Here is a 27,870-nt window from a genome sequence, read left to right as displayed (position 1 = left end):
ATATACAGTTAGATTCACCATATAAAATAAATATTTGTAGTATATATCTATTTGAATATATAAATATTGATACTCAGCATGTTCGTTTCGTTGTAAACGATCGTGGATTATTTATTGTTGGCTGATTTGGTGTGAGAGAAAAATATTATTTCAGCTTATAATCTACGATCGTATACGAGCAAACGAACATACCGACTATTTTTATAAAAAAATAGTATATTTTTATAAAAATTCCAACAAGAGCTCGGAGCATCTTTGACACAGAGGCATTCATTGTTTTTTTTATAAGAGAGGCATTCATTGTTACTGATGTTTTACAACAATGGCAAGATCTCTATTGAAGAACCACGAAGATTCCCCGGCTAGAGTCCAAATGAGCATAGTTTTGGATGGACCCTTCAACTAACCGAGCGAGGGCTTGGTCCACATGATACCAGTGCTTAGTTTATATACCATATATATAATTTTTTTGGATCGTCTAAAGAATTTTGTGCTGAGACAAACGATGGAACATTGCTGAAGCTTTGACAAAATGCAAAATACCCTTGAATCATATGAAAAGGGGCAGTGGAAGCTCGTAACTGGAGATATAACAACAGGCTTTTACCTGTGTACCTTTAAAAAAGATGCCACACTCCTGCGTACCCCTCAAAAGTTGGTCGTCACCTACATGTCCTTGCTTAAACTTTTCTTTTCCCTCACGCCATTCCGTCGGCATTCTATTAGGTTTTGACCGTTTGACGGTTCTAACATGTGGGACCGGGCTAGAAAAATATCCTCCTTGCCCTCCTTCCCCTTTCCTCCCCCTTCTCCCATTCCACAAGCAGCGGCAGCAGCAGGTGAGCCCGCGCGCACGCGCGTGTCGGGGAGTCAGCGCAGAGGCGACGGCAGCCGGGATGCCCTCGCATGCCTGCTCGCCGGCGAGAGGGAGTCTGCGGCGCCGCGGACGCCCGGTGGCAGCGGCCCATCCGACATCGTGTTGGGGGCGCATGATCGGGATCTGGACGAGGCCACGGCGGCGGTCGCCGTTCACGACGGCGAGCTTGCCATCCATGACAGTGAGCTCGCCGCGTCGCACAATCACAGCGAGGCCGCGGCAGCGCTGGTCCGGCTGGGAGGCGGCGGCGGATCAGGCCGGCGCTGGTGCAGACCCCTTTGGCGAAAATCACAAGGTACCTAATCATTTGTTTTCTTGCTTCAGCATCGTTTTCAGTTCTTGCAGATCCTTAATCCTGTATGATAACACATGTACGTGGGTAGGATGAGGGACGAACGCAAGCATTTGTACATGGTGGGTGTTGTTGTTTCTAGAAACCAGGAGGCGTCGGAACTGCAGTAGTGATCATGGATGGTCAAGGACAAGGTGCCGCAAAAAAATAGTTTTCTTGCTTTCGGTGCCTTGTTTTCAGAGATTAGGTTATGTAGAAACCAGACTCATTGCTTTGGTTTCAGTAGGCATCAACCAAATTCAGCTACTTGTTTCAGAGATTACTGATTAGGTTCTGTAGAAATTAGACTCCATTGTTGCTTTATCTCCAGAAATTGATGCATTCTTCTTTTTTTCAGGCTGAGCAGCTGCCAGCAAAACATCGTAGGAAACATTCGTGCAACACAGCAGGGCATTAGAGCACAACAGATTCCCTTCTATGAGGTGCAACCAGGCAGCAAAATTAGTAAGTTGAGAACACTGCGACAGGTAGTCTATAAAAGTAAATATTAGGACCCCCCTGAAGCTTACATGCCTGCAATATGTGATAGCCCATGATCTATATGCTATTAGTATGCCTGCAATATGTAATAGCCCAGGTTTATGTCAAATGATCATTTTTTCTGCTCCAATGATGAGTGATTGTCTTGAATAGCTGTTTTCAGTAAACTTATTGTAAGAGTAGCTGCAGAAATGTTCTGACAATGTTTTCAGTAAACTTGTTGTAAGAGTAGCTGCAGAAATAAACTTACATCTAATTTATTTATTTTTTGTGGTTTGCACATTTAGTTTTCTCATGTTTTACACATTCAGTACCTAAGTGTGACTGGCTTTGTGTATATACCAAGTTGCATTATTCAAGTATTTTACTGATAAACTGGATATGGCTTTGTGCAGCAAAGAAAATAAAAGAAAATGTGTATATACCCCGTTGCATTATTCAAGTACTTTACTGGAGTAATAAACTGGATACTGCTTTGTGCTACTGCAAAGAAAATAAAAGAAATGACCTTTTCTTATTGCTGTATCATGTCCTATAATTAATACACTGTTAAGAGTGGACAATAAAAATAGAAAAGTATACCTGGTTATTTTCTCCATACCTGTTAATGACCTTTTAAGCGGTTTGTTTTAAACAAAAAGGACAGCCAAGGTTTTTTTAGGTCTGTTTAGCATAGCTCCAACTTTAAGATCCTTATAGCATCTGAAGTTTTTTTTTTTTTTTGGAAACGGGCATCTGAAGTTTGTAGGACTAAATACGCATAATCCTTCCGTTCTGAATACATGGTACTGGCCTGACAATGGCACAGGGGAAACGAAAATTTCTAAATGTTGCAAAGCCTGGGGTAGAAAAAAAGGGAGAAATACTGTGGTTACAGGATGAAATTTCATCTTCGAATAAACCCCGTAATCGTAAGAAAGTAGGTTTTTTAGCGCTGGCCTAATGTAGGAGGGTTTGGTCAGGGGGATGCAGAAATAGTGCTTCAGGATCCATTGCGCGTCCAAGGCCTTTTGTTCTTCTTCGCATCTGTTATTTTGGCACAAGTTTTTTTGGTTCTCAAAAAGAAACAGTTTGAAAAGGTTCAATTGTACGAAATGAATTTCTAGATCCTGGGATTTCTTACCATCAAGTTAGAAAAAAGCCTCGATTTCTGGAATTCCCACGCCCATACAAGCCCAAGGGCAGCTGAGTCATTCTCCAGAGCCGTTACCCACCGTTAGGAGCAAATGCCGACGGAATGGCGTGAGGGAAAAGAAAAGTTCGAGCGAGGGCATGTAGGTGACGACCAACTTTTGAGGGGTACGCAGGAGTGTGCCATCTTTTTTAAGGGTACACAGGTAAAAGCCTCGTATAACAAACGTGGTCTCGTCTTCGGCTTCTCATGGCTCCTTGCAAGGAGTCATGCAAGACGATATTAAAAAATGGTTTCTCGCAGGTCTGAAGGAACTGAAGCTGTTTTTTTATTTTTTTATAGAAGAGCTAGAGACAAAAGAAATATTTTCACCCGGTACCTCCTCACAAATCAAATGCGAATTATTATAAAACTACCAGTAGAACTGTACTTGCCAAACATTTTCTCAAACGGTTTTTTATAGCTTTAAAAAGCCCAAAAAATCGGAGCTCTACCAAGCAAAATCTGAATTCGCTTTTACTGCTCCCATAAACCCCCTGGAAATTCGAAAATTGCTCCCATTTCGTTTCGTTCCTCCAAAATCTCCGCCGGGTCCGCCCCTTCCGCTTCCCCTCCGCCTCGTCACTCGTCAGTCGTCACCTCCCGCTCCCACCGCCACCAATCGCACTCGTAGTTGGAGCGCGCTCGCGTCCAAACCAAGCAAACCCCAAAACCCTAGCCTCCGCCGGCGCCGCCACCGGCCGGGCTCTCTCCCTCCGGCCCCGGCCCCGGCCGACCCTAGCCTCCCAGCACCCCTAACCCTACCCCCTCTCCCGCCGCCGCCGCCGGAGCAGGGGGGAAAAAATGCCGCGCGAGATCATCACGATCCAGGTGGGGCAATGCGGGAACCAGATCGGGATGGAGTTCTGGAAGCAGCTCTGCCTCGAGCATGGCATCGGCAAGGACGGCCTCCTCGAGGACTTCGCCACTCAGGTGCGTCCCGCCGACGCCCCCATTCCCCTCTCTCTCCCCGGTCCCCGTCTACGTGAGCGTGGGCTGTCCGAGTGCTCCTCTCCTCACGCGCTGGCCCCGGTGAGTCAATTGATGGCGGTTTATGGGTTGCTCCAGATCAGCGCCGCGGGTGCTCTGATCTGTGCTGTTTGTGGATATGGTGGCGAGCCCAGGTGGCTTGTCTTCGGACCTCTGGTTCAGGGCGCGTACTAGTAGAATTCTCACAAGTCATGCTCAAGTCCTTGTGAGAATTTTGGAGATTTCTATTGGTATTGGTGGATGGGCTCGGAATTTAGCTTTCCGTCAAGTATCAACACGTTTTTTAGTCAATAGGGACTAGTGTTTGAGTGATTTTTGTTACCGCTGTATAATGTTAGATTTAGCTGGAATTAACGAGAAATGCATACAAGAAATTGAATGAACATTTGAACTTACAACACCCATGTATCATGTGCCTCATTATGCTGGAAATTGCTTCTCCAACCTAATTGTGCAGCCCTTAAAAGCATCCACTGTAACACTTACGTTTCCGGCTGTACTGGATGGATGCAGTATTTGCCATTTCTGTTATCTGGGAAGGCTAAATTAAACAAGAGCCAGCTCTAATTGCTTAAGTTACCTGCAGGGGGGTGACAGGAAGGACGTCTTCTTTTACCAGGCTGATGATCAGCACTTCATACCCAGATCTCTGCTTATTGACCTGGAGCCGAGAGTGATCAATGGAATTCAGAACAGCGAGTACAGGAACCTGTACAACCATGAGAACATATTTGTTGCTGAGCACGGTGGTGGTGCCGGGAACAACTGGGCCAGTGGATATCATCAGGTAGAGTTGCGCTTTGTATCTCTGTTTGCACCTAAGGTTTCCACTGGATGAACCAATCTTGCAGGCTTTGTGGACTTGATTGTTTTGTCACTAGACTAATTGTTCCTTTTCTCGTTTTAGAAATAAATGCTCAAATGCCTTTTCATATTCTCGTAGGGTGAACAAGTTGTTGATGATATCATGGACATGGTTGACAGAGAAGCAGATGGAAGTGATAGCCTTGAGGGTTTTGTCCTTTGTCACTCTATTGCTGGTGGAACTGGTTCAGGTTGGCTATCTGGCTCTCATATTTTGATTTTTTTTCTTTTCATTTTTCTATTCTACTCTCACTTCTCTGTTGATGACTTTATATTGTACTTGGAGTATTTCGTGGTGTCTACCATCTGACTCACTGTACATTGGATATTGCATTGTTATTATGAAACATTAAAACAATTATTCTCCTACCATTTGTTTAATTGTCCTGTTGCCCATGTTCATTCAGGTATGGGTTCTTACCTGTTGGAGACACTGAATGATCGATACAGTAAAAAGCTTGTGCAGACATATAGTGTTTTCCCAAATCAGATGGAAACAAGTGATGTTGTCGTCCAACCTTACAACTCACTTTTAACTCTGAAGCGGCTGACACTGAATGCTGACTGTGTGGTTGTTCTTGACAATACGGCTCTTAATAGGATTGCCGTTGAGCGTCTTCATCTATCAAATCCTACTTTTGCACAAACAAACTCTTTGGTCTCTACGGTTATGTCTGCAAGCACAACTACTTTAAGGTATCCTGGATATATGAACAACGATCTGGTTGGCCTTCTTGCCTCCCTGATCCCCACTCCAAGGTGTCATTTTTTGATGACAGGTTATACTCCATTGACTGTTGAGCGCCAGGTAATTTGATATCCTCGCCTCAGTTGTTACATTGGTTCATGTAGCATGCTTTATGTCACATTTTGTAGCCTTTGTGGAATCTGTAGTTACCTGTGCTTGTCCATTGAGTGCAATTTTGGGGCACTTCATCAAAAGAATTAGGGAAAGTAGTTAAATTGGTGTTTGTTTTGGGCGAATTGCTGAACCATTCCGTTATATTGGATGTGCTATGTGGCAGGTTAACATGATACGCAAAACGACGGTATTGGATGTTATGAGAAGACTTCTGCAGGTATTACCTATTACTGTAGGAAGGGTGGTTAACTATTAAGTGTTCATGAAGTTTGAATCCTTTATTTATGAAATATTGCAGACAAAGAATATAATGGTGTCATCATATGCTCGGACAAAAGAAGCTAGCCAAGCTAAATACATCTCCATACTGAACATCATTCAAGGGGAGGTGGACCCTACACAGGTACAGTTTTGTCAAATGAATTTTCTTCTCAAGTGTGGAACTTTGGATATGTCTTGGTCAAATCTAATGACGGCATCATGAGATAAAATTTGCCAAATGCTGAAGTGTAGTGACTTAGGAGTTACATGCATGGAATGGTCATCTGAAATTCTAAACCAAGAATTCATGATAAAACTTAGTAGTTTCATACCGTTCATGCTCTTCCCATTTTACTAGAAGTTGCTAGAAACATATGAAAGTTTAAGATGTGTTGTTTCATCGTTACATCAAACAAAGCACATTTGTATCCACCTTTGTCCTCCTATATCCCCACATTGGCTCAAAATGGCATGAACTTTCACTACAAATCTGTAAACGAATTTTCGTACATACTAGCATGGTGGCATGTTATTTGTTAGTTAATAACTTTTAGTTGGAGTGAAATATGTTTTTTTTTTCCTTGTGTACCATGAAATTATTTGTTGTTCTGTCTTATTGTCTTGTCATGGATTTAGGTTCATGAGAGCCTGCAAAGGATACGCGAAAGGAAGCTTGTTAACTTTATAGACTGGGCACCTGCAAGCATTCAGGTTACTTTTTTTTAACCATTCAGGTTATCGCATAACTAAAAGACATTTTTGTTTCGTTGTCTGGCATTAAGATTTGTAAGCATTTCAACTGCAACAGGTTGCTTTGTCAAGAAAATCCCCATATGTTCAAACAACCCACAGGGTACAATGATCTCTTCCTCCTACCTTCCCTCCCTCCCTCACCTTCTGGTGGGATTTCAGTCTTTTATTTCTTTTTGAAGAAAATGGATAATGCTGTACTAAGTAACGCTGTGCTACAGGTTAGTGGTCTGATGTTAGCAAATCATACGAGCATCCGTCACTTATTCAGCAAATGCCTGGGGCAATATGAGAAGCTAAGGAAAAAACAGGCTTTTCTTGACAACTACAGGAAGTTCCCAATGTTTGCGGTAAGAACATATTTCAACAAGTTTTTAATCTCTAGCTCATTGCTTTGAATTGTTTAGCTTACATGCATATTTTGAGCTGCTTACTTAGCTGTCTGTTTGGAAAGTACTCTATTCCCTGTTTAGTTGGCGTTGTCAAGTTCAGGAACCTTTCTGATGCCGATGCAACTAAACTTTATTCTTGCAGTTGCAAAGAAATTTAGATACTGTGTCATTATTACTTACAAAGACTATGATTGCCAATATGGTTCCTTAGATAACGACAAGCATATGTAAATTTTCTTGAGAACAGTACTTTCAACTGTGTACAACCTTGTGGATGACTTCATTCTTTTGTGCGACATGCTGATCTCTGACCTCATCTTGCAGGACAATGATCTCTCTGAATTTGATGAATCTCGAGAGATAATAGAGAGCCTAGTTGATGAATACAAGGCCTGTGAGTCGCCAGACTACATTAAATGGGGAATGGAGGTAAGTTTAATGCAATCAAAATCTGGTTCTGTGCATTATATAAAATGCTGAGCAATCTGTTCCAAAGCAGGACCCTGGAGAGGCAAACGTTGCAGCAGCACTTGACTCTAAGTTGGTAGTGTAAATATAAAGGTACCATCTCACGGTCAGGCACTTTTTATGCGGAACAATTTGATGCCCTATCATATTGAATTGACCATCCACTTGAAACCTTGAACCCTTGCTTTCTTTTGCCAACCATGCGGATTACAAATTATTATGAATGATTCACAATCGCTGCTATGTTGTTGTATTCACAATCTCTGCTAGATTTTTAAAATGACTGCTAAATCCCTGGGCATATTTTTTATACATTGCTGGCAAATAACAGCTTCACACTGTAAGGCTCTACTTTTCTTTAAGGGAGCTATAATGTTCTCTCGGTACTGAGAAATTCTTAGACAATTTTCTCTTTCAGAAGCAGATAATTATGGTGCTGTTATTCTCACATACTTTACCATGTTTATTAATTTGATAATCTTGGAAACTGTACTGTTCCAGCAATTCACGCAACTGAGGAAGGCTATCTACATGCAGATCCTGTTGGTCATCCAAAGATGCTACTGTCACTATCTAATAGTCTTCAGTTTGACACCACCTGCTTATCTAGATCATATTGGAGTGCTGCCAAAGTGGGTTATGAAGTTCGACCTCGAAGTTTGTCTCTCTTTTAGTCTGTGCTATGTATATTTTGAAACCCACTTCCTCTGGCCTGTGTTCATTTTCCCTTTAACGTCTTGTGACTGCGCTCTTTGGTGGTGATGACGATTGTCTTCCATGCCCTTGAGGCTTTGATGCTGATAGTTTCAATTGTGCAGCGTTCCTTGCTGAATGCTGATGACTTAGAAAGTTTTAGTCAATCTAGTTTGTGGGTCTGGTCTCCGTCCCGTCCTGTGATGCTATGCATTCGTCTCTGGCAATGTTTTTGCTTGGTGGGTGTGTAAACATTGAAGTGTTTACCGTGAAGAGAGCATCTGCTGTCTTGAAGAGGGACATGGTCACATAGAAGTACGAAGGTGGAATGGCTCCATCTTGTGGATCTGTAAAAGCTATAGTATTGATTCCCATCGTCTACTTTTGATTACTGAAGTTTCTGAAATTGCCTAACTGTATCTGCTTACTAAATTATGTAGTTAATAAAATTTGAAAATTGGTGATCTGGCTGATTTTATGACTGCACATCTGTGCAATTTTGTCACTATCACTACCACGTGTTTTCAGCTTCATCTGAAAATAATCCCTGTTGGATATATGTAGGATAAGTAATCTGTTGGAGCAACTATAATCTCGTATATTGCATATTTTTGCTACTAGGATAAAATAAGTGGTGTGTTGGAGATGCTCAGTGTAAACTGCCCAAACAGGGAGAGAGATAGGGGTAGAAGGGATGAGCATCCTGTGCAGTTGAGTACTGCAACGTGGATCTGATTTACTGACCCTTAGTTGTTTATATTATGGATGGAAGTAAACAGAATTGAAAACTCTCATTTACCGCGACTTATTTCTGGGTTCTTCGTCTCGTACCTTATCACTCAATAGAATCAACATAATTAAGGAATATGGTTACAATTTAGCTTCGTTGATGTTCTCCGCCAGTGGTTCCTCTTCATAGTCTGGATTGTTCAATCTTTCACTTCCTTCTTTGGCATCTATTATATGCTAAATTAGCTGTCTATTAACTACAAAGGATTCCTTATATTTTAGCACGGAGGGAGTTGTGTACAAGTAATCACACATATAATTTAATTAGCACTAATTGAAGAAAAGCTTGTCCAATATCGGTTGAGGTGGTTTGACTATGTTCAAAGAAGACTTTCAGAGGCACCAGTGCATTGTGGAGTCCTAAGCCAAGCTAATAATATAAGGAGAGATAGAGGAAGACCGAAATTGATATGGGGAGGCAATAAAAAGATATTTAAAAAGCTTGGGATATACCTAGAGATTTATGTTTGAATATGAGTACTTGAAAAGTAGCTATTGAAGTGCCTGAACCGTGACTTGGGGCTCTTGGTGGGTTTTAACTCTAGTCTACCCTAACTTACATAGGACTGAAAGGCTATGTTGTTGTTGTTGATAATTTAATATGATTAAGTCCATGTTTAGCTTCTTAACTCTTTAGGACGAAGGGAGTAGTGCACAAACAATCACACATAATTTAAAAGGATTAAGTTCATTTTTAGCCCCTCAACGTCTAACTACAAAACACCAAACTTTAGCACCTCAACCATCAAAGTCGTTTAATTTTGACCCAGAGCCATATGAAAAACCCTCAAAACCGCTTTTAGGGGGTCAAAATTGAATGATTTTGGTAGTTGAGGTGTCAAAGTTAGATAAAGGCAAGAGTTTAGAGTTGAGGGCAAAAAATAGACTTAATCAAGTACTTTAGTTTTGAAGAGACCGTGACGCCTAAGAGGGGGAGTGAATTAGGTAACTTAAAAATTCTAACTCTAAACTATGGCCTCTTTTTCTAACCCTAGCAAAACCTATGCAATAGATAAGCTATCTAGATGTGCAACTATGGTTTGCTGGTGTGTTGCTATCTCTACCACAAACGTAGTAAAGTAATCAATGTAAATGCGGAAGCTAAAGAGCAAGGTAGAGATATGCAAACTCCCATCGACGACTCCGGTATTTTTACCGAGGTATCGAGAAGTGCGCAAGCTTCCCCCTAGCCCTCGTTGGAGCCCCTCGCAAGGAATCCCTCGCAAGGGCCAAGCTCCCGGTCGGGTAACTCTATGGATAGCCTCGGGCCTTCCCCACGCGCAAGTGGGTCTCCGATGTGTCTCTCGGCAAGCCTCTCCCGGATGCTCCCCGCCGTCTTCACTATCAAGCTTCCGGCCGAAATGCCGCGGGCCTTGTTCCCTCCGGTACACGGTGGCGGCCACACCACAAACGCAGTTGGTGTGATCTCGCAAGACTTCAAGCCCCTCCATTGTACAACACTTGTGCTCGCAAGCACAGGGTGGCAAGAGGTATGCAAACCTCACTTAAACACTAGGCAAACACCTAGAGCAAGCGCATAAGCGGTGGTCTAATCAACCTAAGCACTTCGCAAAGCACTTATGCTAATCACCTAATAAAACACTAAGCACTATGCATGTGGAAATCACTCAAATGGTGTATCAACACCCTTGATATGTTTCCTCAGCTCCACACACCTCAAATGGCCAGTTGGGGGTTGTATTTATAAGCCCCACTGAGAAAGTAGCCGTTGGGGTCGAATTCCCGCGAAACTGCTACTGACCGGACGCTGAATCGTCCTGACCGGACGCGTCCGGTCGTCCCGACCGTTGCAGCCACGAACCACCGATTGGACGCTGGCAGCGTCCGGTCGCCTACCATCGGACGCGTCCGGTCGTAGTTTCGCGCGCCTGGAACCTCTCTGTACTCGATCGGACGCTGCGTTTCTACGTCCGGTCGGTTTCTGCCAGCGTCCGGTCCTCACATCCGGTCGCCTGTCTGCCGAGCCACCAGTCCAGCGTCCGGTTGCCTCTACGAGCTTGTATCTTCGCGATCTTGCGTACGGCTTGGTTCCTATCTTCATGCTTGGACTTTGCTTGATATCTTGGGTCTTTTCTTATGCTCCTAAGGTCTTGCTTAAGGTGTTGATCATAGGATCATCACGTCGCATTCGTCCAAGTCACTTCTTGCACCCTGTTGGACTACAAAATAAACACTTGCAAATTCATTAGTCCAATTTGATTGTGTTGGTCATCAAACACTAAAATCCAAAGTAAATGGGCCTAGGGTCTATTTTCCTTACAATCTCCCTCTTTTTGGTGATTGATGACAACACGACCAAAGCAAGCAAATGATAGATATTTTGAAATTTTAAAAACTACCTACTTGCTAGGATGCAATGCAAAGGGCAAGGTTATATGATGCTAGAAAATCCTACTTAGATACCAATCGAAGACCATCTTGCCCTTACAAAAATCCCTGTGTGTCATTATGGATTCCTACAAATTTTATCATTACTTAGTCTAATCCATAATCCACTTTCCTCCCTTTCTTGGACCAGACATCAACTTGATGCTTGCCTTTGGTCCTTCAAATTCTCCCCCTTTGGCATCAAACACCGAAAAAGGAATACATCAGTAGCACAAGGGAGGGTCAAATTTCGTGATCCTTTGTGTATAGAATAAAATGGATCACAAAATTTGACTCTCACATTATATAGACTAAGCTCCCCCTAAAAGTATGCATACATATGGTAAAAAAGCAAAGCATATACATAAATGACAATTTATTGCACAAGAGAGTTTAATCTATATAATGCATGAAGAAAGCATATAAATATGAAAAGAAATGAACATGATGATGCCAATTAAAAAATGATGCTTAACTCCGGGGACTCCAATTTCCTTACAATGAGACTACTACACATATGTTTGAAAAAATTGATACCATTTGAAAAAGTGTTAGTCTCAAAGCATCCAAGTTGTAGATTAAGCTCCCCCTAAATTTGTGCACACAAGTGTTGAATACTTGTAAAATTTGTGCACATTGATTTAAGTATCAAAATACCACTTGAAAGATGATATTTTGGAGAGATTATCTACAATTTGGACTATGGCACATATTAGATAATTAATTGTAAAATAAGCTATGTGTCGTGCTCCTAAATAATTTTAAACCATGTAGGTTTGCTCCAAGGGTTGATAATGAAACCGAGCAAGCCTACCATATGATATACCTATTGAATGCATGACAAAGTTTTTAAGCATGTAAATGTAAACATTAGGCATAAAGATAACTAGATGCTTTAAGAGTATACCAATTGAAAGACAATACCAATGAAATAAATGTTAATTGAAAGGAATGACATCTAGTTACCTAATATGGGAAGGGGAATTTGGGTCCATAGTATTCACTAACCTACTTGGCAATGATTTTGTCCATCATGATGCACCCCATGAAATGCACCCATACTTTGCCAAGTCTTCAAATTCCCCAAAGTCTGACGGACTTCTTCCCTTTTGGGATCCAAACCTTCTTGGTGCTCTTCATGTTGGAAATGATTTCCTTAGGCACCCAAAAGTGTTTGACCCCATTGTTGGCTTGCTTGTTCACCTTGATGGCCACCACCTTGTCATTTTTCTTCTTCTTCAAGAGATAAGGTGTGGAGGCCTTCTTGTCTACCTTGTTGGTGTAGGTATTGGAGAGCTTGCTCGTTTGCTTTTTCTCCTTCTTCTTTGCTCCTCCCCCATTCTTCACCTTGCACTCATAGGACTTGTGGCCTTCTTTGTGGCACACGTAGCAAACCACGGTTTGTCCTTCATCAAGCTTCTTCACTCCCTTGACGGTGTTATCTTGATGTAGTTGGGTTTGCTTCGCCTTGCCTTTCACTTGAGTCAAGTCCTTGGTGAGGCGAGCTACTTCTTGCTTGAGTTGCTCATTCTCTTTTGCAACCACTTGTGTGCATGTATCTACAATTACTTTCTCAACACAAGCTTGGTTGCACAAATGTGAGTCTAAACATAAATCATTGCAAGAGGTAGATGCATCCTTTTTAATTATGTCATTTCTTTTAGATGCCTTGGTGGGGGTATTTTTTACGGCCTCAAGATTAGCAACTTTATTTGTTAGCTCATCACAATGTTTGCACATGATTTCCATTTTAGCAAGCAAACTTTGATAATTATTTTGTGAGCTAGCTAACTTTTCTTTTAATTTTTCAATTTTCTTTTCAAGTTGCTTATCATTAATTGTGCATGCACTTGTTGTTGCACTAGCCTTAAGTCGCTCAATTTTAGTAGATAGTTCAACATTGAGATTTGCAAAGTTTTCATATTGTTCAAGCAAATTCTTGTATGCTTCTTGTGAACTACCTAGCTCTTCTTTTAAAGTTTTGAGCTTCTTTTGCTGACTAGTGCAAACTTTAGCATATTTAAGATTTTGTTGCACAATTGTATTGTAAGAAGTTAAATCATCATCACTATCACTCTCACTAGAGGATGAGCTTTTGTTACCTCGTGCCATAAGGCACACACGAGAAGAGCTTGATGATGAGTGCTTGTGACCTCGCCTCTTATGATGGTTTTCTTCTTCACTTGAAGAATCATCCCATGACCTTATTGTTGTGAGGGCTTTGTTCTTGCACGCCTTCTTCTTTGTCTTGGGTGTGGGCTTATTTGGACAAACTTTCACAAAGTGCCCCATCTCGCCGCATCCGTAGCATCCTCTCTTTCTTTGCTCATTTCGTTGATTGGTGAAAATAAGATCTTGAATTTGGATGGGCACACCCTTGACATTGAGCCTTTGGATCATCTTCTCCACCTTGTTGATTAATTTGATTGATTCTTCATCAAGGTCGGAGGTGGAGGAGGAAGATTGATCATCATCACTTGATTCTTGTTCATCATCATCATCATCCTCATCTTCTTCTTCTTCACTTGAGGAGCTTGAGCTTGAGCTTGACTCAACTTTCTTGCCCTTCATCTTTTTCTTTTCGCTACAAGCGAGAGCTTTACCTTTGCTTGATGAAGATGCTTCTCCTTGACCCATCTTATGTGACATTTCAAATACCACTAGCTTACCAATGACAATGCCCAGGGTCATGGTGCTCAAGTTCTCTATGTTGTGAAGGATGATGATGATGCTTGCATATTTCTTTTGTGGTAGAACGGAGATGATCTTCCTTACGATGTCCGCATCATCTAGCTTTAATAATCCTATTGAATGGAGCTCATTGATAATTAGATTCAATCAAGAATACATATCACGAACAAGCTCATCATCATTCATAGCAAAAGAATCATAATTTTGCTTAGCTAGACAATGTTTTTGCTCATGGACATTACTTGTGCCGTCATAGAGCTCTTGGAGTTTTAACCAAATTTCATGTGCCGTATTTAAGGTGAACACTTGGTTAAATACATCCATGCTAAATGATTCAAACAAGCAATTCTTAGCTCTAGCATTAAAATGCATTTCTTTTTCGTCACTCTTTGTGGGTTTTTCGGGATTCTTGATGGGTTTCATCCCGTCACGAGTGACTCTCCATACACCCAAATCAACCGCCTCAAGGTGGCAAGCCATTCTAGCTTTATAGTATGGGAAGTTAGTGCCGTCAAATTATGGAGGCCTAGCGGTATCCATCCCAACCACTCTACAATAGCGTCGGCTCAACGGCGGTTAAGCCAAAGGTCCAAATATGAGCCAACCGGCTCTGATACCAATTGAAGGGACCGTGACGCCTAAGAGGGGGGGTGAAATGGGCAACTTAAAAATTCTAACTCTAAACTATGGCCTCTTTTTCTAACCCTAGCAAAACCTATGCAATAGATAAGCTATCTAGATATGCTACTATGGTTTTGCTAGTGTGTTGCTATCTCTACCGCAAACGTAGTAAAGTAATCAATGTAAATACAGAAGCTAAAGAGCAAGGTAGAGATATGCAAACTCCCGTCGATGACTCCGGTATTTTTACCGAGGTATCGAGAAGCGCGCAAGCTTCCCTCTAGTCCTCATTGGAGCCCCTCGCAAGGAATCCCTCGCAAGGGCCAAGCTCCCGATCGGGTAACTCCGTGGATAGCCTCGGGCCTTCCCCACGCGTAAGTGGGTCTTCGATGTGTCTCTCGGCAAGGCTCTCCCAGATGCTCCCCGCCGTCTTCACTATCAAGCTTCCGGCCGAAACGTCGCGGGCCTTGTTCCCTCCGGTACACGGTGGCGGCCACACCACAAACGCGGTTGGTGTGATCTCGCAAGACTTCAAGCCCCTCCATTGTACAACACTTATGCTCGCAAGCACGGGGTGACAAGAGGTATGCAAACCTCACTTAAACACTAGGCAAACACCTAGAGCAAGCACATAAGCGGTGGTCTAATCAACCTAAGTACTTCGCAAAGCACTTATGCTAATCACCTAATAAAACACTAAGCACTATGCATGTGGAGATCACTCAAATGGTGTATCAACACCCTTGGTATGTTTCTTTAGCTCCACACACCTCAAATGGCCAGTTGGGGGTTGTATTTATAAGCCCCACTGAGAAAGTAGCCGTTGGGGTCGAATTCCCGTGAAACTGCTACTGACCGGACGCTGAATCGTCCTGACCGGACGCGTCCGGTCGTCCCGACCGTTGCAGCCGCGAACCACCGATCGGACGCTGGCAGCGTCCGGTCGCCTACCACCGGACGCGTCCGGTCGCAGTTTCGCGCGCCTGCAACCTCTCTGTACTCGATCGGACGCTGCGTTTCTGTGTCCGGTCGGTTTCCGCCAGCGTCCGGTCCTCGCGTCCGGTCGCCTGTCTGCCGAGCCACCGGTCCAGCGTCCGGTCCAGCGTCCGGTCGTCTCTGCGAGCTTGTTTCTTTGCGATCTTGCGTACGGCTTGGTTCCTATCTTCATGCTTGGACTTTGCTTAATATCTTGGGTCTTTTCTTGTGCTCCTAAGGTCTTGCTTAAGGTGTTGATCATCGGATCATCACGTCGCATTCGTCCAAGTCACTTCTTGCACCCTGTTGGACTACAAAATAAACACTTGCAAATTCATTAGTCTAATTTGATTGTGTTGGTCATCAAACACCAAAATCCAAAGTAAATGGGCCTAGGGTCCATTTTTCTTACAAGTTTTTAGATATTTATGAATTTTTTTATATATTTAGATTTACTTATTGATACATACTTATATATATTAAAATATTTTTTCTACATTTTATTGAATTTTATATACTAGATTTTTTTGGTTCTACATATGAATTCAAAATTTATTTAAAATATAATCTATATGTCGGTGCCGAAAATGACCAACACGTAAATACTTATAGTTTTGTCGTACGTTGTGATTAGATGTGGCCTAGCACTCAATGACACAGGGTTTATATTGGTTCAGGCAACGTGCCCTACGTCCAGTTTGAGTCGGTTGGTGACTTTATTCCTGAACCCAGGTGCTCGAAGTTTGCTGTGGGATTACAAACGGAAGGGAGAAAGATAGAGGTACAAGAGGTCCGGTCGGACTCTGGCCTGAAGGGCCAAGAGTGACGGAAGCTCCGCTATGTGCTAAGTGTTCGAACGTTTATTGTTCGTTCGGATCGTGCGTGTTGTTCGAGTTGTTGTGGACTGATTCTTTTCTTTGGGAGAGAGCGCACCCCCTTTTATAGATAAAGGGGATGGCCTTACAAGTGAGAGTGAGAGAGTGTATGTATGCTAAGTCTCGTTGCTCACGCCATCGGGTACAAGATGATTGTATGCGCCCATAACACTGTTAATGTCAGATGCATATGGGAGGTTGTGTCTTCTTCTTCTTGTATGATAGACGTCGGTGTCTGTCATACTGTTGATGCCCAGAGACATGCAAGGGGTTTTACCGTGCTCGTCTGATATGGGAGTTTGCGGGCGCCCACAATACTGTAGGGCAAATATCGACGCCCACAACATTGTTTGGGTTCTGACATGCCTAGAAGGTTGTAGGACACTCTTCTGACATGTCCTGTCGATACTGTCCTATAGGTGTACAGGGTACGGTCCTCGGTATTACGGTTGACTTGAGTGCCCTTCCTTACTACGTCCGTTTTCTAGTCCTCACCGAGCGGGCGTCCTCGATCGGTTGGTCCTAGTTGGCTTCGACTGCGCCAGTCGGTGAAGAGCTGTAAACAGGGGTTTGATGCGTCCCCGGTCGAAGACGTGGGTTGGAGTTCGGAAGCGGTGTTTGGCCAGGCCTTCCGGTCGGAGAGGCGGGCCAGAGTCGGAAGCGAGCGCTATTCCTCCTTGGCTAGGCCTTTCGATCGGAGCCGGTCGGAGAGGCGGGCCGGAGTCGGAAGTGAGCGTTGTTCCTTCTTAGCGGGGCCTTCCGATTGGAGATTGGATCGTCCTTCTGGCCTGTCGTTTAGGTGTTTAGGCCGGGCCAAGAGTTTGCGCGTCATTCGCAACGTCGTCTGCTAGGGCAAGCTTTTGCTGAGAAGCCGGTCCATGAGAGACCCCGGGTTTATGAACCCGACACTATATGTTTGAAGTTCTCATATTTTAAAATTGATTTTTTTAATTGTTCAAACGAACTTCGATGGAGCAATGACAAATACCAAGCTCGTAAGAGATCGATGTACAACTTTGTAGTTGATAATCTTTTCATTTAAAATTATTTACGGTCCCAAAATTCTATTTAAAGTCCTTATATTTTGAAATTTAAAATTTTCGAATTCTAACAACTCGAATGAAGAAATTACCAACACTAAAGTTGTAGATCCTGATGAAAGTTTGTAATTGACTACTATTTCATTTGAAATGATTTATGGTCCCAAAATTCGATTTGAAGTTTTCATATTTTGAAATTCAAAATTTCAAATTATTTGAAGGAACTCGGATGAAGAAATAGCCCAAATCAAAGTTGTAGATATCGATAAGATAGATTATTTTATAGAAATAATTTGGCAGTAAAGTTTAATTTATGATAATTTTAAAAATTCTTTTCATGATAAAAATCCAATAATGTGTACAGAAAAATTAATATATATATAAATATTTATCAGTAAATAAATCTAAATATATAATTTTTTTTCATAAATATCTAAAAAACCAAAGTACTTGATTAAGTCTATTTTTGATCCTTCGACTCTTGCCTTTGTCTAATTTTGAAATTTTAACTATAAAATCATTCAATTTTGACCTCCAAGAAAGTTTTCAAATGGCTTTGAGGTCAAAATTAAACGGTTTTGACAGCTGAGGTTTGGTTTTGTAGTTGGGGGTTAAAATCAAACAAAGAAAAAAATGAGGGGCTAAAAAGGACTTAATCTAATTTAAAATAAAGGTTTAGGGCAAAGGATCGATAAAGAATTTCAAGATCAATTATTCGTGTACATCAAAAAAGGATCTAGGTGAATTGGATATGAATTTATTTTTTGGATTAAGTGTAGAGAGTGTTTAGATATGGATATATTTTGATATTATTATGATGAAAAGGGTTAAAATGGATTTCTGGTTGCAACTTTTTGGGCGCATGGTGTCCCTGAAACTGAGAGGTGGGCCCAAGGCGTCTGTTGCTGCGTAGTGCTATGGGCTCGGTTTATTGGCCCCGTTCGCGTGCTCTTAAACTTGGCTTGATTCGCTTATTTTTTTATCTAGAACATTATTTTTCTCTCACAGAATTCATTCAGCATTCTTCCAAACCATACAGATTCCTCCAGAATTCAGACAAGCGAACTGGTCAACCCTCCCATGAACTGTGTGGAATGGATGAGTGGTATGGAGAAATGTGGGCCCCACGCTTGACCGGAACAGAGCGAGACCTGTCCTGTGTCTTCTTCACCAACAAACGGACGCGGAAATTCTGCCCTTAAGGGCACATACTCTTACACGTCCAACCGTTGATGTTGCTTTGAGATGTGTGCCATCATTTGCAGTAGAGTTGTATATGTTATGTCCCGTATTTTTCCCGGGGACACTTCACAGCCGGCCGCTCCCCACCTGCACGCTCTCTCTCTCTCTCGCACGTCCGACGTCTTCTCCCTCTCCGGCGTGTCTTCATCTCCGGCGAACCTCAACCCCGCTGCCTCCTTCCTCTACGGCAAGCTCCGGCCATGTACGCCCCCGCCCCGGCCTGGCCCGACCGCCCCCTACGCCGCCAGAACCCGAAAGCCGCCCCACGATCATCCCCACCGTCTGGCCGGTCTTCCTCCCTGAACCTTTCTTTCTAAACCCGCCGGAGTTGGGAAGCCTAGCTCGGAGATCCAGCAGGAGGAGGAGGAGGTGGTGGAGAAGGAAGAGGAGGCACACCTCGCCTGCGCCGCCGAAGCCGGAACCCGCCGCCGCCGGAGTCGAGGTAGAAGATCGAAGTTCGCGTCCATGGCCGGATCTTGCCTCGCGCCGGGGGAGGGGCGTGGCCGCCGGGCCGGGGAGGGCGCGAGTAAATGTGTGGCACGCATCTCGAGATGATCATCCGACGGTTGCATGTTCGAGGGCATATACCCTGCAGGGCAGAATTAACTTTCTCACCAACAAACCCCTTTCTTCTCTTCTTCCCGTGGGACATGTCTCCCAAAAGAATCTCTGTCTCCAAATCCATGGCTAGAGCAAGCAAGCAATAAGGCCGGCTCACTGCTTTCCAGCGACTGTAGCCTCATCCTGGACAAGCCCGAGGATGAGGCTACCGTGGCAAATCCTGGACAAGCCCGAGGATGAGGCTACCGTGGCAAATCCTGGACAAGCTCGCTGCTCTGCTCAGCGACGAGTACAAGCGTTTCAAAGGGGTTTGCGGTGAGGTGAAGTTCCTCATTCGGGAGCTCGAAGCCATGCACTCGTTCCTTCTGAAGAAGTCGGAAGAGGACAATCCTGATGCGCAAGACAAGGCTTGGATGACGGAGGTGCGGGAGCTCTCCTACGACATCGAGGACAGCCTCGATGAGTTCAGATGGCTTCATCGACAAATGCAAGAACCTACTGGCCAAGACCAAGGCCCGTCGTCGGATTGCTAAGGCGATTCAGGATCTGAAAGTCCAAGTCAAGGAGGTGAGTGAAAGGAATGCAAGATACAAGCAGATCGGCGAGACTGTCATGAACACAAGCAAAGTGACAGTGGATCCGAGAGCTCTTGCCATATTTGAGGATGCTTCTAGGCTTTTGGGAATCGATCAACCAAAACAAGAGGTAATATCTTCTCTCACGAAGGAGGATGGGGGTATTTCATCTCAACAACCGAAGATAGTCTCTATCGTGGGAATTGGAGGAATTGGAAAGACAACCCTTGCAAACAGAGTGTATGAAGAGCTGAAGGATCAGTTCCAGTGCCGAGCTTTCTTGTCGGTGTCACGGAATCCTGACATGGCTAAGATTTTGAGAACTATTCTCAGCCAAGTGACAGGCCAACGTTATTGTGAGACAGAAGCAGGGAGCATACAGCAGCTGATCATGGAAATCAGTGATTTCCTTCAGACAAAAAGGTACACATGGGTTTACGCTTTCAGCATGCAACCTTTTTATCCATTCGGTTAAGAAACCTATTTTAATTTCCTTCTAGCAAAGCTTTGGCTGTTATATTTTAATTTCTATGAGAAATTGGCTGCTCTCATGCCTTTGAAGGAAAAGGGTGGTTAAATCATAAATACTCTTTCTTTGTTGTTGCTTTATCCAGGTCCAATAGGCTTGAAAATGTGCATAGTACACATACAAAGTATCAGTCACCTGCTAAGGAGAAAATTTCTTAAATTATCACCAAGAGCATTTATAAGGCAAAATTTGATTTTTCACTTGTAATAAATGAGAGTTCAATTAAGAATTTCTCTCTCAATATATTTCTAAAAATTAGCAAAAATTACCATATTTTTCGTAATATAAATCTAATACTACAGTTCCGCACCACTAGGCCTGTATATAGGCTGCCCAATTGTTTGGTCAAATGTACCAAAGTTTTTATCCACAAATACCAGTACATATTATAGTTTTTTTTTTCTGCCTAAGTATGTTCTAAAGATTCTTGAGTGAGCTGCCGTTACAAATTTATAGGGCCCTTTTAAAACGCAGGAACTTCATAGGAATTTCACGGGAATCAGTTCATTTTTTACAAAAAAAATGTAGGAACGGGAAAAAATCACGCGTTCCAAAGGGGCCCTAAAAGTATAAAAAAAGAAACTATTGTCGAATAGGAACCTAGGGTGGAAAAGTTTGCCACCTCCTTGTGTTAGAATCGATGCACTAGAAGAGCCTAGAGCATATCTAGATAATTTTTTAATGCAAATAACAAGAACTCCACCTATCCATTAAGAGGGAGAGTAATATTTACAAGAAGTCATATCTAGATAAATTTCATGTAGGTTTTAATTTCTAAATGTTGGAGTTTTAATTTTACAAATCCTAGTTTAGATCTTTTGTCGTGTCTTTGTTCTAGAAATCCTAAATCATACCTCTCCTCCTAATACCATTTCTGAGTGTGTGAAAATAAATGACATAGCTACAAATAGCCTTACATTGCTTACACATCACTAGAGTATAAGGTTATCATATTTTAAAGAATCGAGTTTCGTAAATTCTGGCTGTCTATCATTTTAGTGTATTAATTATCCTTGGAATATTTGTTTGAACTAAAAATGTATTCTTCCATACTAAATAGCTTTATCAAATCATGTTGTAGGTACATCATTGTAGTCGACGATGTATGGGACGTGGAAACATGGGACACAGTTAAGTATGCATTGTCAAGCAATAGTTGTGGTAGTGTGATAATAACCACAACTCGGATACATGATGTGGCCAAAGCATGTTGCTCATTATTTTCTGATTGTTGGGTTTACAAACTAAAGCCTCTAGAAGAACAGGACTCGAAAATGTTGTTCCAGAATAGAATATTTGGGCATGGAAATGAATGCCCAGAAAACCTAAAAGAAGTATCTGATAAGATCTTGAAGAAGTGTGGAGGTTTACCGTTGGCCATTATTGCAATATCTGGTTTGTTAGCTAACAAAGCACGGAATGGAGTTCACTCAGTCACAGAGTGGGATCAAGTTCAAACTTCTATTGGCCGTGGACTTGAGAGAGATTCTGACTGTGGACAGAATGATGGGAATATTATCACTCAGTTATTTTGATCTCCCTTATCATTTAAAAGCTTGCCTATTGTATCTTAGTATATTTCCTGAAGATTATGAAATTGATCAAAAGCGTTTAGTACAGCTATGGGCTGCAGAGGGGTTGGTTCCTGCTGAATCTACATGCACCTTGTATGAATCGGGAGAGAAGTCTTTTACTGAGCTCATCAATAGAAATTTAATCCTTCCTAAGGAAATAAGTGACTGGACTGGCGAGGTGAACAGCTGTCGTCTCCATGATACAATTCTTGACTTCATCGTGTGCAAGTCCATTGAAGACAACTTTGATACATGGTACATGGTATCCCAAGACTAACACCTCCACCAGGAATCAAGGCTCGTCGATTGAGTCTGCAAGGTAAAACTGATGGAGATGTGACCGTACACTTGAACCAAAACTATGCAAATGTCCGGTCAATTGTTAGTTTTGGATTCCCCTGTTCCTTGTTGGGCCTTCGATTCTTGTGTGTCCTGGACTTCGCGGACTGTCGGAGATTATTAGAAAACCATCATCTTGCAAACATTGGAGAATTACTCCAGCGGAGGTATTTGAGCCTCAGGGGAACATCGATAACTGAGCTCCCAGAACAGATGGGAGCGCTGCAGTTTTTGGAAACACTTGACATAAGGAACTGCAGCATATTCCAATTACCAACAGCTATAGTTCGACTAAAAAGACTTGTCAACCTACTGATGGGTCCTTGGAAGCTAAACTGCTTTCCCAGTGGAATTAAAAACATGCAGGCATTGGAGGAGTTAAATTCAGTAGCAATTGACATAAAGGCAGCAACCAAAATGAGGCATCTGGGTATATTCCTTTCCAATTCTGGTATTATTGACAAGGAAAGCTACGTGGATCTTATAAAGAAGACGGTTTCTTCTTTTCAACGGCTAAATAAGCTTCAAACTTTAGTCGTACGATTCGATAATTATGGAGAAGGATGGCATGACGTCATCTTCGATGGAGATGACGTCATCCTTGAGGTGCCGTGGTGCTCTGCTAGCCTAAGAACACTTGTTTTTGAAGATGAATCCCATTTCAAGGGTGCCAAACTGGATGAAGTCACTTGACAACATGGAATATTTGTATATGACAATAAAGAAATTGGATCAGGAAAGTCATTGTATTCTTGGTGTCCTACCAGTTCTTGTCGATCTAAATCTGGCGATAGTAAACTTTTTAACGTTGAAGACATACCCTCGACAGACAAACAACGACTTCTGATCAGCAACAGGTATCCATACAGAAGCTTGAGGCATTTCTGGGTAGGCACCAATGATCCATTGGATTTGGATATCCCCATGCTGGCGTTTGAAGCTGGATCCATGCCAAAGCTGGAACAACTCGGTATCGGCTTTCATGCAGATATTACAATTTCTGTGAGTAATGGTCGTCTTGATTTTGGTCTCAAGCATCTCTCCCAACTCACGGAGGTCGGGTGTGATATGATCGGCACCGAACTGAATTTTTTGCGTGTAGAAGCTGCCATTCAAAAAGAACTTTACAACCACCCGAAGCTTCCAAATTTCGTAAAATTCCGTTCCCCTTCAACTGCAGCACTGGCACTACCCACGGACCTCTCCTTCACCATCCACCATCACGCCACCTCCCCTGACACTGGCCGTCGACATGGCCAGCGACGGCGCCGATCGAAAGCTCGCCACCATCCGTGGACGAGAATTGGTTCAGGGTGCACTACATATTCCTGATCGCGTCAAGGAACATCAGGTACGTACTGAACACTTTATATCTATTTATGCCTACCAAACAACTATTCTAGGGACCAGGGCGTGTTTTACGTGATTATTTCTTCAGCTTCGTATGCACTGTACTAATGTCGCGCGCCTTACACGGTCCATGTTCTAAAAGAAACTTGACAATGCCGTTGGCTTCCATTTTCATAATTTGGCAGGGGCCGCCCCAGATGTTCTGGGGTCTCGACTCATTGCTGCTCCTCAGCAACAGGAGGCATTCGTGCGGCCATGCTTCACATTCAGTTCTGGATCACCTCCTAACGCTGAAGCTGATTATGAGCTGTCGCAACCTGAAGACCTAGCAAATGCCTTCACCAGTACCTTCAATGGGCTTTCCTTGCGCGACGACCACCATGGTTCCAGCACCGCAGCTGTCGGAGCAGCCTCGTCGAACACCGGTAATGTTTTCCTATGTTCCGCTTGCTCTGGGTCTCCTCTCTTTTGAAAAGTTAATATTTGCAGTGCATCCTCCTCCTCTCTTGTTCTGAATATACTGGTCACTTGTCTTCCTTACTGCTTTTGACTTGTGGGATGTGCTTATTGGCCCGGTTCGCTTGGAGAAATTTTAGAGGAATCTAAAGGAATCTGGAGGAATTTGTGAGAAAAGAACACGGTTCCAGATGAAAAAAAAGCGGATCAAGCCGAGTTTAAGAGCACGCGAACGGGGCCATTATATATTCTGCCTAGACTAGTAACGGAAAATCTTAAAACTAGCACTGTACACATATAGCATGTGTTTACTTTTGCACCGTAGCCCACATTTATTTATCTCTAAAAAAGGGAAAAATACTGCACATAAAGCAAACCTCACTCCCCTGGCATATGTACTATGCTACAGTCTCTTAGAAGCTATTGGAGAGTGGATTGTAATAACCCTAACCCGGCAAGCTAGTTTGTTAAGTCTGTGTGGAAATAAATTAAGCTGCCCTTTTGTTTCAGCTTAGAATTGTCAAAAAGGTACAACCCAAAATCCTAAGCTAAAACAAATACGGAGTAGGGCTTTAGAGAGTTCTACATACACAATTTTTGTTTATACTAGAACAGAATTCGGGCTTCTAATTTGTACGGTGCTTATGCACAACTCTCAAAGCAGTGGAGAAATCGAGAAAGACTCTCTCTGAGAAGCCAGTTTGAAAAGTTACATGATGCTACTACTTAATGTTACTGCTTATGCTGATTTGTTGTGAGAGAAAACACTGTTCATTCATTAAAAAGTGCTGCTGAAACAATCGGCTTTCAAAAATAAATTTCCCTAAAAGCAAAATTTTCTTTCATAGCTTTTCTGACAAGCTAGCTTCTTACAACTTCTGGCACGAGCTCAAACAAACGGGCCCTTTGTACGTAGGATCTTGGTGCCAAGGAGGAGGTCGTCAGGAAGAACAGCAAAGTGATCAATTACCTCGTCACGTACCCTCCAGTTCCATCTCCTCGATCATCTACTTGCAGTGGTCAGTGTTCGCCTTGCGACTGACGAAGGCAACGCCTCCATCGTTGTCGTTGGGACGTAGGAGTGGGAGAGTATGCCGGAAATTTCTCAAGGTTTCCAAACATGCTCATATCTGAACTAATTAATATGGAAGTTTGTGTATGTGGGTTTTGAAAACAGTTTGAGCCACCATGTTGTTTATTTAGAATAAATTTTACAAATGAGGTCAATATAGTTTTCTTAACCTTTTGTTTTTTGTCAAAAAGAATCATCATTCTTACGTACTATTTCAGCATTTTGATAACGCATTACTCCTATGTCTAAAGCAATGTATTTAGAAAATCCAAAGTGTTCACATTTTCACACAAATTGGTCTTAAGTTTTTGAAAATGTTGAATCAATTCATCCAAAATGCCAAAACAATTATTAATAATGTTGAATGATACAAAATACAAAAAAAGGAAACCAATAAAAATTAAAGAAATTTTTTTTGAACTGAAAACCAATGAGCTTTCTTTTAAGACATGACATTGGACCCAATAGGGAAAAACAAAGGTCAAAAGATTTATCTGGCCTGTAGCCCGTGTCCCATTGTTGTTGAGCCTCGCACGGACGGACGGTTAGTTGGGCCAGCTGGGCTGTTTGATCTCGTAGCTCGCTTCTCAAATTCCAGCTTTCATTCATGTCCCAAGGCCCAACTAGCGGCCTTCATCGATTTGCCGGATATCCCCATCAGCCTGCGTCGGCCGGGAAACGTACCGCTCACTCAACACATATCCGGATATCCTGCTCCAGCTTCACCGGATACGCTGACGTCACGGTGCCAGGACGTTCACAGCAACAGCCAACAGCGCGCGAGTGCATGCGCGACCGTTGTCGTTGTGTGATTTCTGAACGAAGCTTGCTGCTGGACATGTAAAGACGTCGTTGCGATTTCCGAAGGAATCTCGCTGGACACAAGTTCGTTTGCTGCTAAAAATTTGTCGGTCCATGGAATATTCTCCGGATAATTATATTTGAATATGTATGTATCAGTTGAGTACTCCCTCCGTCCCCAGATAAAATCATCTTCTACTCATCTTCTACTCAATTATACATTTGTAAATTTAACCAACTTTATTATAAAAAAGAATATCAATATTTATGAGACCAAATATATATGTTGCGAAAATAATTATACTAGTTTTATGTCAAAAACAATGATGTTCTTTTTTCTATAAATGCAGTAAAATTTATAGAAAAATTTGACTTAGGACTAGGACTACTCCAAAAGTTGATTGATTTATTTGAGTGCTGAGATAGTAGCGCATGATAACCCATTATTTTGTCGCAAAGCAAAATCTATTTCTAGGTACCAAACTATTTCTTCCAGATGGAAGATGAATTGCACAAATTGGGCTGGTGCATTTACTGCTATTTTTTTTTCCGGATCTACTGCTATAGATCTACTGCTATAGTTTGAACTGGGGATTAGACCCGTATAAACTTGTGAAGTACTTCCTCCGTCCCAAAATAAGTAATGTTTTAGGTTTGTCTTAAGTCAAACCATTTTAAATTTGACCAAATTTATAGAAAAAATATCAATATTTATGACACCAAATAGGTAGACAATGAAAATATATTTCATAATAAATCTAACGATATTTATTTGGTATCATAAATATTAGTAGTTTTTTTTATAAATTTGGTCAAACTTAAAAAATTTTGACTTAGGAAAAATCCAAAACATCACTTATTTTGGGACGGAGGGAGTACTAGTTTTAGAATATGTCTCACAGTCTGCCTTAAGCTCATTTGAATTTGCATGACGTTGCAGAATGCACTTTGTCTCGCCTACTGTAAGGGGGCGTTCGTTTGGTAGCCCTCCCACTACGGTTCCAGGAGCTGTTTGGCAGCTCCGTTTGCCAAACGACTCGAAAGGCACTAGCTCCGCCATAGGAGCTCCTTGATTTGCGCTGAGAGCAACGAGGAGAGAGAAGAGGAGCCGAATAGAGTAGCTTCGCCCGCTCCTTGTCAGTCTTGTGGGCCCAGCGTGCGGATGATCGTCCTGTTCGTTTCGCTTATAGGTCGTATTTTTCAGTCAACGAACAATATTTTTCTTTCACAGCAAATCAGTCAACGGTACTTTCAACGATAGCTTATCAGCGAAACAGGACACATGTCGGATTTGCCCCACGGCGAGGCCGGCGTGGCTCTGGGCAAAGGCGGCACATGCTGGGGAGGGGATGACCGACGGCCTACGGTGGTGCATCACGACGCAGACCGTGGAGAGCCGACGGCGGTGCGACGTGGGGCGGGCCGGGGAGGGGAGGGCCAATGGCGGGGCGGCGCAGGGAAGTGCAACGAGTGCGCGCGGGGCCGCCGGGCGCGGCTGCGCGGGGCGAGGCTTGCGGCCGCCAGGCGTCGTCGCGTCGAGCCGCCGAGGCATCGGGTCGTGGTCGCGCTGAGTCGGGCAGGGCAGGGCTCGTGTGTTAGGACTCTTTAGATCATCTAGATGTGGATCCAGTGGGTGATTTCTTTAGTAGTTGAATCAAATAGACCTGGAGCTTCCTTCGGGAGTAGGAGACCAAGAGAGAGAAGGAGATGTAGGAGCTAGGGTTAGGCACTGACCATCCATTGAGTAGGGGATCCAGCCATCAGGTTCATCGGTGAAGTTCTACGCTAGGCAGTGACGGTCGGAGAAGAGAGAGCGATGCAGTGAAGACCGT

At 42.9% G+C, this 27,870-nt stretch overlaps 1 protein-coding gene and 1 pseudogene across 1 annotated transcript; both read left to right on the top strand.

Moving 5' to 3' along the window:
- The first annotated feature begins 814 nt into the window (after nt 1-814).
- On the top strand, nt 815-8,534 carry LOC136516841 (tubulin gamma-2 chain). Its single transcript, XM_066510335.1, has 14 exons — nt 815-1,172; nt 1,261-1,363; nt 1,567-3,813; nt 4,457-4,657; nt 4,814-4,925; nt 5,142-5,542; nt 5,760-5,813; nt 5,895-5,999; nt 6,494-6,568; nt 6,666-6,710; nt 6,829-6,957; nt 7,324-7,428; nt 7,499-7,560; nt 7,969-8,534. The coding sequence occupies exons 3-13, from the start codon at nt 3,685-3,687 to the stop codon at nt 7,550-7,552; spliced, it is 1,410 nt and encodes a 469-aa protein (XP_066366432.1). The 5' UTR covers nt 815-1,172; nt 1,261-1,363; nt 1,567-3,684; the 3' UTR covers nt 7,553-7,560; nt 7,969-8,534.
- An 11,044-nt stretch (nt 8,535-19,578) lies between these two features.
- Nucleotides 19,579-27,609, top strand: LOC136515412 (disease resistance protein Pik-2-like; annotated as a pseudogene).
- Nucleotides 27,610-27,870: the final 261 nt, after the last annotated feature.

The sequence above is a fragment of the Miscanthus floridulus genome, chromosome 17 (assembly GCF_019320115.1).
Source record: "Miscanthus floridulus cultivar M001 chromosome 17, ASM1932011v1, whole genome shotgun sequence".
NCBI lineage: Eukaryota > Viridiplantae > Streptophyta > Magnoliopsida > Poales > Poaceae > Miscanthus > Miscanthus floridulus.
This window is presented reverse-complemented; position numbering and strand designations above follow the sequence as displayed.

What these genes read in the sequence shown, in the direction of transcription:
- LOC136516841 (XM_066510335.1), top strand. Translation starts at nt 3,685, where the DNA reads ATGCCGCGCGAGATCATCACGATCCAGGTGGGGCAATGCGGGAACCAG. An exon ending in GGGCCAGTGGATATCATCAG is followed by an intron (nt 4,658 to 4,813) that starts GTAGAGTTGCGC and finishes ATATTCTCGTAG; the next exon opens with GGTGAACAAGTTGTTGATGA. An exon ending in ATGTTCAAACAACCCACAGG is followed by an intron (nt 6,711 to 6,828) that starts GTACAATGATCT and finishes GCTGTGCTACAG; the next exon opens with GTTAGTGGTCTGATGTTAGC.